The sequence below is a fragment of the Triturus cristatus genome, chromosome 11 (assembly GCF_964204655.1).
Source record: "Triturus cristatus chromosome 11, aTriCri1.1, whole genome shotgun sequence".
NCBI classification, from domain to species: Eukaryota; Metazoa; Chordata; class Amphibia; order Caudata; family Salamandridae; genus Triturus; species Triturus cristatus.
Genome location: NC_140594.1, coordinates 945670721 through 945687826, shown reverse-complemented (window position 1 = coordinate 945687826; position 17106 = coordinate 945670721). Strand labels below are relative to the sequence as shown.

Genomic DNA, 17106 nt, shown 5'->3' with positions numbered 1-17106 from the left:
GAGTACCGGGCCCGCCCCCAGGGCCTCCCCGGCGCTGCCTCCCATCCGGACCTCACCCCGTGCCTCCGGGGGAGTGCGATTAGCGGGCCGCCACTCTGGGACCCCAGGCCACAGCGTATGCCGCCCAGCTTTCACTGCCACAGCCCCGGCTCACTTGTGGTGCGACCATCGGGTGCTTCCCTCACCGCCATCAGGGCTTCGCTGGGGACGTCGGGACCTCCCCTCGCCGCAAGAGACTGCCTCCAGCTCTAGCAGTCCGCCATTGCTGCCACCGTTGGAGCTCCCGTGAGAGGGTCACCAACGTCCGCTGTCTGCCCCCAGGTCCCGCCAGCCTCAATCCACCAGGTAGGGAGTGCTACGCCACATCTCCGCCGTTACGTTTCGTCCGGGGATGGCACAGGATATACTGTTAAGTCATGCGGGGATCGCGAGCTCCGTTAGGCAGCGGCCATTCTCGACGGCTGCTAGCCACGCCCCACCTCTTCAGATATATTTGACGTTAAACGTTGGTATTTCCAACTGGTGGATTGATTTACTAATTTCCAGAATTCTTTTGCATCTTTGCGTTTAGAGGTATAGAGAATTTTGCACCAGTACTGGTCAAACTCCATTTTTGTTTGAGACCAAACTGCTTTTTAGTAAAGCATCCTTAGTTTTGGTAAAATCTCAGACCGGATGCCAGAGGATGGGTTGTTTCTTAAGACCCTCAGAGCGTGGTTCAATTTACTTTTGGTTGTTACAAGTTGCACTGAAATTTTCCTAGGAAAATAATTTGCCATTGTTGTTCTGGCTGTTTGACGAACCAATGGAATGGAAGGGATGGATTTACCTTTTTATTATGAGTTTTCCAAGTCTTTTGTGCTGTTGTTTTGAAAGTTTGGCCGGTTCCCCTTGCTCTCCTGACTGGGGGGCCGTCACTACTACTACTACTACTACTACTACACCCATTGCAGAAAGACCAAAACACTAGTAGAGTGTGGCATAGGGTGTAAGCTGGATCTAGGAGGGGATAAGTTATAAATTGGCTGGCACAAACGGATAAGAGTATACAGAAGGCCTTCTTACCTCCCAGCTCAGTGAAATACTTGGGGTTCTTACTGCATAGCCTGGAGTAATGCCGTTTGCGACTGGAATATAGCAGTATAATAGCAGGAAAAAAAAGTGTAGGCTAAAGCCTTGAGCTGGTCTGGAGCTGTCCTTTTTCTTTTCACCGCGGGTTGAAGCTTCTAGCTCCTCTATGGGTTGGAGCTTCTGGCTCTTCCTACACTGAGCCGTTATGACCGTTGCACCAGCTGGACGAGTGGGGCCCCCAAGGCGAGACTGCTGGCTGCACCTGAACCTAGTTGAGCTACTTCCGTGGACTGCCTGTGGCCCTCTCCCTGCGGCCGCCAACTACCGCATCCACACTCGTCTGTGAGCTACTCCACACAGAAGAATGCGGCGAGCTGCAGGTGGGCACAGTGTGACACGCGGATCTGCAACAAGTCTAGGGTTGTCCACAGGGGGGAGTGTAGGAACACAAGCCATTCATCTTTCCTGTCCTTGGCTCGCTCCACCCCTCACATCTCGCAGCTTGTGGCTTGAGTCGCATGTCCTCGAGAACCACCAATCAGTCTGCCACTACGTTGATCACCAGATGCCAGACTACGTTCTGTGAAAGAAATGGGCCCTTAAAAAATATGTTTTCTCGGCCTTGATGTTGGGGAAATTGGACAATTAATTTTCACCATTGTAGATCCCCAGCCACATAGGTTAACATTGCAATAGTTTATGAACTCATAACTGTTGCTAAGAATGGAAGAAAATATCATTCAAGGACTTAGGAGAATGGCATTGATAAATCCAATAATATGCTGTTGTTGAAATTATCCTGAAATATACAGAAAATAAGTTATAAGACTTTCTTGTCTGTAAGCCAAAATTCAGCCTTCCCGTGGGCTCCCCTGATTGGTCAGTGTTAAGCGGATTAGCCAGTCTGATTTGATGAAGTGATAAGTGGCACCCAGGGTGAAGGGCTATCTGGGAGGAGAGGGTTCTGCTACACAGGAACGCCAGAGCAGGGGGAGGGGTCGTAAACCATGAGCTTCAAAGGAGGAAGGAGACAGGCAGAAAAGGCCAGGCCCATCTACAACCATGCCCTCTGAATCCAACCAGATGGCAGGCTTAAGCAATGAATTTGCAGATGTCAGGGGTGGAGAGCCATGCAAATGAGCCATACTGGAGGTTGGTTTAACTAGTTCCTGGTCCTCTGCTGAGATTTCAGCCATATTGAATTCTGGAATACTGCTTTCTTGAATGCCATTATGCCACACTTTGGAGGAACTGGCCATGTTCTGGGGTGCTGCCCCGCACCTCATTGGAGAGGAGTGCTCTCCTGCTTGAACCCTGAACACACTGAATAAATATCTGAGAGGGGCAGAGCCTCTCAGATCTGCTGCTTGAAACTAAGTGAAGAAGAAGGAAGGGTCCATGCTGGACGTTTGATTTGCACCAATCAGGCCCTGCACTCTGACTGAATGCGTCTGCTGCAAAATCTGGAACTTCAGCCCTGTGGACCTACCTTGCTTCAAGAGGAATAAAGAGTGGACTCCCTGTAAGCCACAGGTTAACAGAGGTCAACTGGATGATCACCATCAAGTATCCCCAGCCTGGGGCGTTCCAGTGGATTTGTAAGGGGTTTTTCCAAGTGGATTGTGGGAACTGAAGTCCCAAAATTTCAAGGACCATCTTGGAGATTTCAGACCCCAAGATTGTGTGTTGGACACTTTGGAACCCCCCAGAGAAACTTCAGATAGAAGTTCCAGATGTTTTGAGCAACTTTGGAAAAAAGCTCCATAAGTGGACTGACCCAAGCCCGCGACCCTCAACCGCGAGCCGGCCTGCCCTGCTGGTCTTCCCCGCTGAAAAGCTCAGGAGGCCTGACTTCTAGAGTTTGCCCGGGAGCTCGTCGAAGGTCAAGCTGGCGAACCCTCACCAATCCCAGCCTGTGGAAGAGCATCGAGGGACCTCGGTGGAAAAAGCTCCAGAAAAGTTTCTAAGTCCCAAGATAAAATCTTGACCTGCTCCACCATGAAAGTCAAGCCGCCCACCTTCAACCTCGAGCCAGCCTGGGTCCCTCGTTCGTCCTGCTGAAAAGCTGCGCAGGTCTGACTTCCAGAGTTTTTCGGGGACCTCCTCGAGAGTCAAGCTAGCAAACCCACACCGAACCCGGACTGGTTGAGCACATTGAGGGCCCGGCATAAAAAGCGACAGGAAAGTTTCTAAGTCAGAAGGTAAAAACTTTGAGCGAGTGGTAGCTGTGCAGGGCTCCATCGCGGTCGGCATAAAACATCGACTTTGTCCCGTTCTAGCGCAACTAGATGTCCCAGTAGGTGCTAAAGGTTTCTAGATGCTATATAGTGCTAAATCTTAAAAAATTCCTATCTCCGGTCTCCTACATTGGATTGTTTTCATTTGGGTGTCATTTTAAAGATATTTCCTATTTTTATAAATTGGTGTTGGATTTTTATTTTGTATTGTGTTTTAATTATGTACAAAATTTGTGTTTTTAAATGCTTTACATGTTCTTGAAGTTAAGTCTGCAGCAGCCATGCTACCAAGGGTTGAGTAAGGGAATAATTTTCTGAGATCTATTCTGAGCCCTAGACTGTGTTAGTGGCCTTATTGCCAGGGGTAGATGCATATTTACCACTACTTCTAATCCACTTTCCAACAGTTCAACACTATCCAACATGGTTTTTGTCTGGAGCACATAACTACACCCCCAAACATTCCACCTCGCAGACACAATCTCTCCATAGAACATCAAAACCTGCTCAAACAGGAAGTAGAGGCTCTTTTGCTCGAAGGAGCCATTGAGCCCGTCCCTCTTCAACATCAAGCTTGAGTAGCGTACTCCTTATACTTTCTAATCTCCAAAAAAGATGACTTACTACGGCCCATGTTAGAGCTCAGGTCCATAAATCATTACATACTATCAAAACACTTCCATATGGTCAGTCTTCAGGATGTGATCATACTGCTTCAGCAAGGTGACTTTATGTCTGCACTAGACGTAAAGAATGCTTACATCCACATTATTATCTATCCAGCTCACCGCAAATAACTCCGATTTATTATAGCTGGACGGCAATATAAGTTCAAAGTTCTCCCATTTTTGGTCACTACCGCATCCCGTGTGTTCACTAGATGTCTACCAGTGGTAGCAGAACATTTACACACACAGAACATTCATGTATTCCTATATCTAGATGACTGGCTCATCGGAGGCAGTACACATCTCATGTGTCAACAACACACACACAGACTACTCTTCATCTTCTACATCAACTGGGGTTTACTGTCAGGATACAGAAATCACACCACCAACCTTCACAGATTCAGCCGTATTTAGAGGCTATACTCAACACAGTTGGGTTTGGCTGACCAAACTGTGGTTAGGATTCAAAATACCCAGACACTGCTACAACAGTTTCAACCCAATCAACACATGATAGTCTAAACACTTATGAGACTCTTGGGCATGATAGCATCTTGCATTGTAATAGTGCCACATTCTCAACTTCATAAGAGATCGCTACAAGAGCGTCTGGTACAACAATCGTGTCACTCACAGGGCCAGATACAAGATCTAGTGTCGGTAGGCAGCTCTCTGCAGTGGTGGAACACACAAAACCTATTGAAGGGGCAGCCATCTCTCGACCCTGTTCCCCAGATCATTCTCACAGCGGATGCATCTCTTGCAGGGTGGGGTACTCACCTTCAGAATTTCACATATCAGGGTCTATGAGATACCAAATACCATGTGTAGGAGGCTGGCTCAGTATATAGTGTCCACCTATGGTAAGGCACTGTGCATTGAGTCCAGGCAACCCTTGATGATAGTGTTTAGGTCCCTGAAAACCAAAGCTTTCAAGGGGTAGCTGTGGAGAGCAGCTGAGGCTCATCTAGGAGGGTGTAAATTGCATGTACCACTATGTTGGTCAGTAATCTTTTCACACAAGAAAGAACCACACCAGGTGAGTAGAAAAATACTTCATATTTATTACTACGCACTGTACACTAACTTGGTATATCTCCTACCCGGAGATATCAATTACACACAAAGAATACTTAGAAACGAGGAAAGTAGCCTAGAAAAACACATAGGTCCGAACCAGGCGGCCAAACCATATACTAAAATAGTGGAATGCGAGGTGACTACCAACACGGGACTAGTATCCAAGGTTGGAAGACCCCAGGGGAAACCCCCAAGATAAGTAGCCAGGGACCCCAAGGTACACGGGTGCAGACTGATTACACCAAGTCAAACGTCCATAGAACAACACAGGGTAAGTCGCGGTTAGAAAGTTTGAGGACCCTTCACTAAGGACCCCGAAGGAACCACTCGGATCAAGGAAGGTTGGAGAGTCACCTCACCTATGGATACCCAGAAGTGACAGATGCCTGCATCAGGGAACCCAGGTCCATAGGGGAGAAATGGTGTCGGAAATATTCATAGATGCCAATAGAGGATTGTGGAAGTACAGCAGCTACAGCGTCTGGTGGACCAGTTCAGTGGAACCAGGACGAAGATTCCAGACAAGAAAAACCTGAAACCAGAGGGGACAGAGTCAAAACCACCCGTAGATGACCAGGAGACACAGGAGCAGAATACCAGCCCTGGTTGAAGGTTCTTGGTGTAGCACGGAGTAGAGGAAACAGCAGACCAGGCGACGTTCTAGGAGCCTTTCAGGAGCTGTTTCACCCCGGTCTACGAGTGCAGGAAGGTCAGTGGCTAGCAGGGTCACCAACAGGTCTTGGCAAACACAAATAACGGTTCGCAGGAGAAGTTGCTTGGTTGCTGACCAGCAAGGTCTGTGGGACCAAACCAGCAGGGGTAAGTTTGGGCTAGCCCTCAGCACACAGAAGAACCAGCAGGAATCGATGGAACCCCCTCAAGGACCCTCTGGCAGCAGGCACAGGAGCTCACCAGGAAGCCCCAGCAGCACATAGGCAACGAAGGCCCATGATGCAGAGGATGCAGGCAGGATGATGTGCCTGGAGCTGTGCAGTGCTGGAGGCAGGGGCTGCTTGGAGCTTGAAGATCTTCCGTGGAAGGAGCCAATAAGCCTTGGTAATGCCAAACAGACGTGGTGCACAGGGAGGCGGTCTGCGTTGGCTGGAGAGGGATTACAGTCTCCCAGGGAGGACTAGTCATGCCTTTAGAGAACCAACAAACCATCACCTGTGTTGCAGAGCCAGCCAATGTCCCTGAGACAACAGGATCAGCAAAGGTGAACGTGCCTGCAGATGCAGGGAAGTGACTCCTTCACTTTAGGTGCGATTCCTCAGGCTAGGATGCAGGCTGAGACCTTGGTGAATCGGAGGATGCATGGCCACGGAGTTGCAGATATTTGGGAAAGCACAGGGACGAAGATGTAGCAGGATTCTTCCTTCCGGGGGCAGTCTTGTCATTGGTCCTGGCTTGAAGAACAGGAGAGTTCCAGCATCCACCAGCAGAAGAGTCTTTGAACAATCATCAGCAACAGGCAGTCATGTCCAGAAGTTGTTGTTGGGATGAACCTAAGGACCCACCCTCAGGGGAGCTCATAAGTAACCCTAAAAAGAGGAAGGACCTTCTCCGGTGACCCACCTATCAAAGGAGGTGAGGGACGCTACTCAGATGTCCTAGCCAGCCAGATGCACCCAGGGGCCCAGATTCAACATGGCAGAGGCAAGTGGGCACCTGGAGAAGCTCTGGACACCTCCCTAGGAAGGAGCTGGGCAGGTAAGTGGTCACTTCCCTGTACTCTATGTAGTTTTGTGCCAGAGCTGGAGCCAAGGTATCCTGAACTGTACAAAACTGGTTTATGCATGGAGAGCACCAATTGTGTCCTTCAATGCAGTCTAGTGGCACTTGGAATCACCCTCACCCTACCTAATTCTAAAGGAAAGATGTTCACACCTCTCCCTTGCAGCATATGCTTTGTTCAGCTTCTCCTGCCCGAGTGAAGCTCATCAGCAGGGGGGCAGAACACTGTCTAGGATCGGCAGCAGTGCGGGCTGGCAGTCAGACCCTGCAAGGCTACACAGGTAGATATTGGGGTTCCTCTAGGCACTAACACTGGAATTGGTGTAGCTGCATGATTCCAACATGTTTGATACTAAGCATGACCAGGTTCGGGGCAGCCATTATGTATTCAGACATCTCGACTTGGCAGTGTCCACTACATGCCTTATAATGGCTGTCCCACACTTGCAAAGCCCAGAAAATGAAGTCTGGGTGGTTTGTAGGGGCACCTCCGAATGTGCAGGGGTATCCACACACTTAGAACACCACTATGCTCTTGGACTGAAGGGCCTCCCTGAGAAGTGACTTATGGGTTTTAAGTGCAGTGACCGGGATATAAGGGAAACCTTAGATCTGCAGTGAAGGGTGCATGTACCCTGTCATGCAGACTGCAATGGCAGCTCTGCAGTCACAGTTTGCATGCGCTCCTGTGTGTGGCACAATACATGCTGCAGCCCATAGGAGACCCCTGGTGTACCAATGCCCTGGGTACCTCAGTACCATATGCTAGGGACTTAATATGATACCCCAGTATACCAATTGTGGGGTGTACAAAGTAGTCAACTCAAATTGCTTGTTTTAGTTAATTAAAACCATAACAATATGTACGAAACACAGTATATTACTATACATTTGCTAAAATAACTCTAAAAGCATATGTTCGGTATTACAAATAAAATTCTTATAAACATGTATCGGTTGACAATATTAACAAGATGTTTCTGATTTTAAAGCAAATATTAAAACATTACAATATTTATACAACCATCAAATAGTTTCCATTTTCCAGACTTTTTGCAGTGTCCAATGTTATCACCGACATGATTGTGTGTGCTGTCTCATACTTCCATCAGCAGATGAGGGGAATTTACATTTTAGCTGAGGATCCCCGGGAATAAAACAAGCTATTACAGCTTCCCTGCAGGTGAGCATGTTTCTGTTATTAAAACAGCGCTGTAGGTATCGTCGTCTGATTGCTTTTAGACCTGGACAGGTACAGATCAGTGCTTAATTTGTGCCGGTGTTTTCCGGTGCTTAGCACCGGCACTTATTTAACAGGCTATTGAATTTTGCTCCCCTGTGCGATATGCCCAGTAATTATTAAAAAATAAATGTACCTACCTGTCCTGGTTCGATTGCATATCTGCCTGGTAGGTCCAGACACAATCTAGGGTGTGAGACTAGATAGTGACATTTGAATGTGCGATGTGCAGTAGCATACCAACAATTTGCCATCACTGTCACACGTGGTGAGATCGGGCACCCCGCCGGAGTTTGTTTTTTGTCACAGCGTTGCTATGCTTTGTAACGGCCGGGGACATGTAGTGGGCAATATCGTCCATGCCTGCAGCAGAGAGAGAGGGCGAGGATCACTCGATGACGCCTCTGTCCATAGAAAGATGTTTGCGCAGAACGTCGACAAGTTTCACTTTCGCTCTGTGAATCCTGGAGTTCAGGGCTTTCTGAAGTCTTGCAACACAGCGTCCTTCTGTACCAACGCTGCAATCTGTCGAAAAACGGTCATGCGTTTCATCAAAATTTCCTTTCAAATTCTGCTGCAGCTGTCATCAGTAGAGCTGAAAGGGTAGGAGAATATCGTTTTTTTTTGTTTTGCAGGCTTATATAGTGCAAACTCGACCCGAAAGTTACGTTTAGATAAGGACGCATTCATTATTTGGTGGCCGTGGGGAGATTAAGTGATTTACCCTGAAACACAGGATATTGAGCTGACACAAAGACTCGCACCTGGTTCCCCAGCACAAAGGGCGGCAGCGCTGGCGGTTAGGCCCCACCCTTTCCCCAGTTGATATTTCTATCAGCCCAGGCGTACCTAAAAATGAAGATATTATCACACCAATTAAGCTAAAACGAGAATGTCACTTCTTCCAACAACATACACCCATTGTGAACATTTTTACCGTTGCCATCATTCCTTCTTGTATTTATTCTGTATGTGGCCACGACCTACCACTGGTTTGTAAAAGGCAGTAAATATTTCTTTTTAATGACTTGTGCAATTTAATGTCGAAACTGTTTTCATTAGTGACGTTATATTCCTAAGCACCATGGTTGCAAGGAGCTGCTGTTTTATGACGTCCAGGTTACCTAAATGACAAAAGGGCGTGTTTAACGTGTCCGACAAAACACCGAGCCTCCCAGCTGCATTCAACTTGACACACACGTAATACTTACACAAATGACACAAATGACGGGAGAAGGTTTGAGTTTTAGGAAGGACAAATCAGGAACATTATACGGATTTTGCGGTCCCTGGGCCAAACTCATTTTGTGGGACCCTGTTCAGAACAGGATTGGATTTTATTATCCAGTTTCAGCTCTTTCATGCCCTCCTCAGCCAAGTTACAGACAGGGGCCCAAGCACTCTCCTCCAAATTCTTAAATGTGTTTTCATCTAATATTCAGGGATAGTGAGGTATGTTTTCAATATTGTAATACAGAAGCTGACTAATATTATTGTAAATAATCTCTGTGACCCTTTCCTGTTTTGAATATGTAAGGTCTTGTTTCACTCTAAAAAAAACTTTATAGATGCTACATGGTGTGTATGATCAAAGTCCCGCAGGGCCAATGGGCACGTGATTAATCCCTCCAGTAAAGGTCTTGTTTAAGAAACACGTGTGTGAAAAGCTGACACATGCCAGTGTGGCAAAGTTTCCAGTGGAAGGATGAAGTTCCATCCATGTGGTAAAGAGCCTGACGTGTGGTAAATGTCTGTGTTGTACAATAAGTCACTGAGTTAAGATGATCCTGCGTCACAATTGTGTGTTAAAAGGCCAAGTACCATGTATTAAAAATGTCTTGTGTGATGCATGGTTCCTTCCATGTGATAACTTTTCATGTGGATAAACGGTCCCCCTTGTGCTGTAGGGTCAGTCCCACTTGGTAAAAGTGTGTTTCAAGTATTGTGAAGTGTTACTTACTGCATCGGAGCACTACATGCACTTATCTGTACATTGATATTACGTCTGGCTTTTAGCAGTGCCAGTTGAGGATGTGTGTGGAGCCAATAGAGTAAGTCGGTGGTGCCAGTGGAGGAAGTGGGTGGATTTGGGCAAAGTGGGTGTGGCCTCCTTAAAACATTTGAGCACCTGGACTTAATGTTTTACAAATTAAGCACTGGTACAGATCAGATGTATTAGACCTTCTCTCTTATTATTACAGTGCCTGCATGCTGTAGGTCTGTTATATTTCCATGTTGGCAATGCTGCTGATGCTGGTATGTTTCCCATGCATAGGAAAAGAAATCTGCGTTTTATACGTGCCGAAAATAGGATGGTCATGTACGAGGCCGCAGAGAAGTCTGTGTAGTGTTTTATTACCATCCATGCGTGTGAACGGGTACTACACTTGTTTTTGTCTGCCAGCGTGGGGATCACTTTTGTGGTTTTGTTTGTTACCCTTCTAAAGGTGTCATAGGAAACGCCTAATATCCATAGCTCCGTCAGATCTAATTGTTTGATGGAGGCTTGTGGTATTTGGTGTTCTGATAACCGGCTATGTTGAAGTGCGGACCATAAGGCTTGGTTTAAACACTTGGCTGAACGGCTGATTTTGTCAAATGTTATACTGCTGTCGCTCTTCTAGATAGATCTGCCTTACAAAGCCAAACTGGAGGCAGATTTGTGCAGGAGGGGAACTCTGCTGTAGATTGAATACTCACTTAAGGCACTTATGTGTATCCTGTCCAGCACTTCGCCATCTCGGCCTTTCATCGCCATGCTTGCATAAGTGATTGTTGGTATTAGTTTAGAGCCCATTACTGTTACTGAAAAGACGGGCCGGTCAGTTTCCATGCCAAGGAGATAAAAGCGTGAATTCGGGCGGTCCCGTTCTATTGATGTACTGTTTTTGCCTTGTAAACCTTCCTCTCGAGTGTAAGTGTAGGCCTAGGCATTTATGTTGCACTTCTGCTTAGACGTGCGATTCATTCAAAAAGAAGCTGGGGCGCGGCTCAGGGGAGTGTTGAGTGACATGGTTTTTGTTCTTGCTATATTCATCTCCAGGTCGTTGTTTCTTGCGTAGCTGGCAAGTGCGTTAAATGATTTCTGTAATCCCACTCTGGTTTGACTAAATAAGATCATATCATTGGCATATGATAAGTAGGTGAGTCGAACCGGGCCCAGACTCGGGGGTAGGAATTGATCTGGGCTAGCGCAGGTGTGAGATCTGGCACAAGAGATTGAAAAGATGCTGGGCCAAAACGCACCCTTGCTTCGGAGCTTGGTCAGTGGGTATCCTTCTAGATAAAGTTGAACCATCGCCTAGTTTTACTTGCACCCACGTAACAAGTGCAGAGAAGTGCATCTGGTAGTCCCCATCTTTTCAATTTGAGCCACAGTAGCTGGCAGTTAATGTGATCAAAGGTGCCTTTAAAATCAATAAAGGCCAAATGTTAATTGTGTTTAAATTACTTGCTTTGATCTCAAATCATAACAGCTGATACATTTTTTTTTATTGTACCTACTCACTTCTTGAAACCAGTCTGATTCAGTGAATGACGTTGTTTTTGTCGGACCAGATGATTAAGTCTTCAACTCCAGGGATCCGTAATGCTCAGCCTCTGAGTCAAGGAGGGCAATCAGGCCATAGTTTGCTGGGTTTGCTGTGTCTCCTGCTTTATAAATAGGATTTATTATTGAGCCGCACCAATTTTCTAGGATTGCTCCGTTTAACTATATTTTGCTGAATAATAGGGCCAAGGAGCTAGACAAAAATTCGATGTCTTCCTTGAAGATTGCCTGTGGCAGGCTGTTTGGGCTGGGGACCTTGTTGCGATGTCCCTTGGCTGGAATTCTCCTAACTTGTACCGAGGAATATGAATTTTCATCTTTGCTTGAGTCAGAGGAATTAAATATAAGTGAGGTTTTGGGTCGCCCATTGCTAAACTGCTGTTGGGTTGTGCAGAAAGTGGTGGTGATGCAAGAGATCCATGTTGATTCTGAAATATTGGAGTTAAAGGGTCTTGTTGTTATAAAAAGACAGTTTATTATTTCCCAGACATTTCCTGGGATTGCGATGCCTTGCAGCGTGTATGGTTTTCAACCAGAATTCGTCCATGGCAGCCCTTTGATCTTTCCATAATTGGTTTTTGTATGTTTTCCTAAGCTTCTTTACATTTTCTGTGAGCTGATGGTCAAAGGGGCGAGCTTTGAGATGTCTAGAAGATTTCTTTTGCACTCTTTTCCGCTGTTTTCATTGCTTGGATAAGTTGGCTCTTGCTATTCCCTTGCTCTGATGCCTGCTAGATTTTGCGCTGGTGTTTTTTCAGAATTGCATTAGGAACATTTCTTGAAAAGCTAGGCATGCAGTCATGCAGTGTCCCATAGACCCGATACATTAGATCATGAGCTACTTGCTGTGCATCGCGAGGTCCGCTATATTTTCTGTTGTCTGGCATATTCATTTTAGGTTTTTAGTCAAGATCAATCCCACTTCTGAATCTACTGGTTCATGCATACTCAGAACTGTTTCCAGCAGCAAGATCTGACACGAGTGGTCACTGCGTGTGCTATATTTGATTGAATAATGTTTAATTAATGGGCTTAGAGGGAGTGAAACTATTGTGTAATCAATTAACGATTGTGAAGTGGGACCATGATATGAGTAGCTTGAGGATGCGTCTCCTGGAAATCTCCCATTAACTACCCGCATGCTAAGGAACTCCAGCGCTCTAGTGAATTTTTCGCCTGTTTGGTCATGTGTTGGTGCAACCTGGAACGGGACATTCCAGAAGGTGTCATCAGAGTCAAGTATGTCCTTGTCTTCTGAGGTGTAAATTCGATTTGGATTGAAATCACCGGTTAATATTATATCCCTTGTGGGGGTAGTTTGTTTGTGACTAGAAATAAGGGATAGTATCTTCTTTGCCAGAATTTATTTTTTGCCATACTGGGACGTATGTACACATTCATCATCAGTAGGATTGGGGGTCTGTTTGCCTGCGACCAATTACTTATTTTTAGGATTTGTAAGTCTGTGTCTGTCTGCAGTAACTCTTCAGTGTTGATGTTTAAATGTATTGATATGTAAACTGCAAGGCCTCCGTTGGTTGCGTCTCCCCTGATTCTTTGGTTTGGTGGCTGGAAGGACAGGAAACCCTCTGTAGGTAAGGTTGACTGTGACCAAGTTTCTTGTAGAATGATTATGTCTGTGTTTAGCCAGGATTGTGGGGGTAGACCATCTTTTAGCAACTGTTTCGCTCCTGCTATGTTCCATGACAGAATTTTCATAACTTCTTGATTTACTGTCTTGGTCTGGTTGCACATTCAAGACCAATCCCATCCAGGTGCCGTTGAGGTGATTGCAGGTGCGTTTGAGAAGTTATTTTCTGTGGGGAGCGGTGAGTAACTTCTGGCACCTTTCAGTATTGATTTTGCTGCCTTAGGTGATGATGGTGGTAAAGCTGGTGAGTGACTTTTCTGTAGAAGTGGGTAGAGATATTTGAGAGGTTGAAGTCTTTTTAGGAGATTCCCCAGTTTTAAAATGTCGTGGTGAACGAATATATTAGAGCAACAATTTAGTTTGATCTCCAGGTAGGTACTGTAATTTATGTTTGGTTATGGGCCTCTGATGTTTTGAATTCTACTGCCGGGAGATCTGGAGATTTGACACCTCTTAGCTGCAGGATTTCCCCAAATTGCTTTAGAATGTTCCCTCTGTTGAGGGTGTCCTCTTTGCCTCTGGATGTACAAAGTATTTACCAGTAAATGTGGAGGAGAGAGCACAGTCACTGGAGTCCTAGTTAGCAGTGGGGGTTTCCACAGATGGACCTGTTTCAACTGCAGACTACGCAAAATGCCCACAGTTCACCTCCAGGTTCCCACACCCACTATCCTAGGCCAATGCTGTATGGATGAATTAGTCAGGGATATTTGCCTACGCTTTTCCACCTCTCCATCTTCTTCATTTCGGATTTGAATGCACAGGCAATTGTCTCTCACGCTCATTCTAGTTGCTCCCACTTGAGCTTGCCAACGATAGTTCGCTACACCGCTCAAACTCTCTGTAGTTCCCCACGAGTAGCTTTCCCTCAACCTGGAGTTTCTCACTCAGAACCATGGAAAAATCAGGCACCCAAATCCAAAGGAGCTCAACCTTGCAATTTGACTCCTGAGGTCATAGAATTTGGTTACCTTAAACTTCCTCCTGAATGTAGGACCATTCTTAAAGAAGTTTGTAGGCCTACAACAAGAGCATGTTATGCAGCAAAAGTGGAAAATATTTGTTATTTATTGCCATAGTAACCAAATAAATCCTTTGCATGCAACTGTACAAAACATTGTTTCCTACCTTCTTTATTTACAGACCTCTGGTCTCGCTTACACATCCATACGTCTACATTTTGCTGTGATTGCTGCCTTTCTTCAAAACAGGCAACAGCTATACTTGTTCAAGGTACTAGTTATTAAGGCATTCATGGAAGGCTTAAAAGAGTAATTCCACCTAGAATTCTACCTGCACGTGCATGGAATGTCAACATTGTATTTACCAGACTAATCGGTCCACAATTTGAACCAATGCATAACTGTTCCCTACAATGTTTGTCTTGGAAAGTTGCCTTTTTAGTGGGCATTACCTCACTCAGGCACGTCAGTAAGCTCCAGGCACTAACCTTGGAAGAACCTTTCTTCCAACTACACAGGGATAGGGTGGTCCTTCAAACCTACCCAAAATTCCTTCCAAAAGTGGTTTCATCTTTCCACCTCAATCAGTCAGTTGAGTTACCTGCCTTCATTCCATAACCGAATTGAGTTGCAGAAAGAGCCCTCCATACCCTTGATGTTAAAAGTGTTCTAATGTATTATATTGACAGAACTAAAGAGTTCTGTAAAACTGAACAACTCTTTGTTTCTTTTTCACCTCCTCACACAGGAAAGTCATTATCTAAAACAGGCATTGTAGGTGGCTAATTCAATGCATTCAAACATGGTATGCTGAAGCTAAAAGGACTTTGCCTACACCCCATAGGTCTCACTCCACTCGTAAAATAGTGGCTTCATGGCTTTCCTCAATAATATCCCAATAACTGACATTTTTAAAGGCAGCTATGTGGTCTACACCACATACTTTCACCAAACATTATTGTGTGGATGTTTTAGCATGCCAACAAGCCAATGTAGGGCATGCTGTGCTACATACTCTCTTTCAAACCACTGCAACACCCACAGGCTAGCCACCGCTTTTCGTGAGGGACTGCTTTACAGTCCATGCAAGGCATGTTTATCTACAGCCACACATGCCTCGAATGGAATATGTTACTTACCCTGTAAGCATCTGTTTGTGACATATACTGCTGAAGATTCACATGCCTGAAAATGTGCATGAAAAACCACCAGGTGATTCACTGGTATGTAAATGTGCCATGTGCCATATGCACATGCAGAGATTCTCCAATGCTTGCAGATATCCCCTACTCGTAATTGGCCACTAGCATAGTAGATTTGTTCTGTGTTTTCAATGACGTATTTAGGAAAATGCAGGGCAAACCCCAAAAGTTACAACTTTGTTGGTATGTGCACAGTTCTCTGCCAATATATGTTTTACAGCAATATTGCCTGACATAAATATTGTATCCTGTTGTTTACACACATATCATCTCATTGGCTATTTGTTTTCTATTCTTACCTCCTTTGTAGGAGATATTTAAGAGGCAATCTTTTTTTCATATACAATTCTGAAAAAGATATTCTGTTACTCCATCTCTGCAAACCCTTGCCCATACTGCATGCCAAACATACAGATCAATGATAGAGATGTAAGTTCTGTAGTAACTGTTGGGGGGGGGGGGGGGGGGGGGGAGGGGAATCCATGTTTCATCTTTTCAGTGTGTGAAAGGAGAAAAAAACGTTCTGATGGAAAACTAGTTTCTGTGAGGAGAAACAAGGGAAATGTAAGAATTTTTTTATACTTTTCCATTTCCGAGCTTATAAATTCTCTGCAATTAGGGAACTTCTCAAATTTGAGTGAGGTAAAAGTGATAAATACCAGTTATGTTTGTGCAAGTATGTTCCGAAAACTATATCCACGTATATCTGGGATTTCTGTGAAACAAGCAATTAGTGGCATGCACTAAAGCAGCTTCTAAATGTACAAATCCTTGTAACTCAGATAATTAATCTTCAAATCTGAATCTCACCCCTAATAAATTATTAATATACCCCCAAAAAAATATTGGAGGTTCTTCCATGTGTGCTATTGAGATACTTTTCACTGCCTCGTTTATAATTAAGTTTCATTTTCGGATACTTTATTGCATGTTACTTTGAATATTGTGCTGAATTACCCCTACTTTTGGGTGTATTATCGAATCCTTATTTTGCATTCCTAATTAGTAATATTCATTTATGTTCAGTGTACGTAATGAGGAATCTAAATTTGGGTTCGTGTGTCTATTAAGGATTATTCATGTTCTCTGTATGCTTTAAGAATGTGGATTCGTTTCAGATTTGTGTGCATAACAACATGTATCAATAAAAGTTGATACATATTCTAAGAACATGCACATAGCATGAGGGTACATAGGAAAGACGGTGTACTACTTGTCCACGCATACAATGAATGTTCATTCACTTTTTGTAGTAATGAGGATATAGTATTTGCCTGGTATATATTAATCCTACGAAGACCGATTTAACTGTACCCTATTTACTCTATTTGTGTTTTTTACACATCTTTTGGGTGCCAGCGGCTTTTCCCAGTGGGGCAGTTCCCTGTATTTGGTTTCATAAAATACTCCTCATGCTGCCTGTTCTGTCTTTAGGAAAGAAGACCTGAGGGCGAAGGTTGAGCACACAATGCTGGTCAGAGAGAAAATAAAAGAGGAATTGAGAATTAGTGGAGCTCTGGGGAACTGGGATCACATCACTGAGCAGGCTGGAATCTACAACTTCCTGGGGCTGACTCGTGAGTAACATGTCCTTGCCGCATATTCTGTTGGGTGTGTCTTGAGACGCAACAAGATCTTCAGACCGGAATCTTTAGCATTGCTAAATTATACAGTCATATGTGGTTGCACCATCTGTACTTATATATTT

The 17106-nt window shown here is 45.0% G+C and overlaps 1 protein-coding gene across 1 annotated transcript in view; it reads left to right on the top strand.

Moving 5' to 3' along the window:
* The window catches only part of LOC146785727 (aspartate aminotransferase, cytoplasmic-like), a 540935-nt gene that overhangs the window by 417543 nt on the left and 106286 nt on the right, over window positions 1-17106 (top strand). Inside the window, exon 8 of the mRNA XM_085633572.1 lies at window positions 16833-16975. Coding sequence (XP_085489698.1) covers window positions 16833-16975 — 143 coding nt within the window. The remainder of the gene's footprint in view (window positions 1-16832; window positions 16976-17106) is intronic.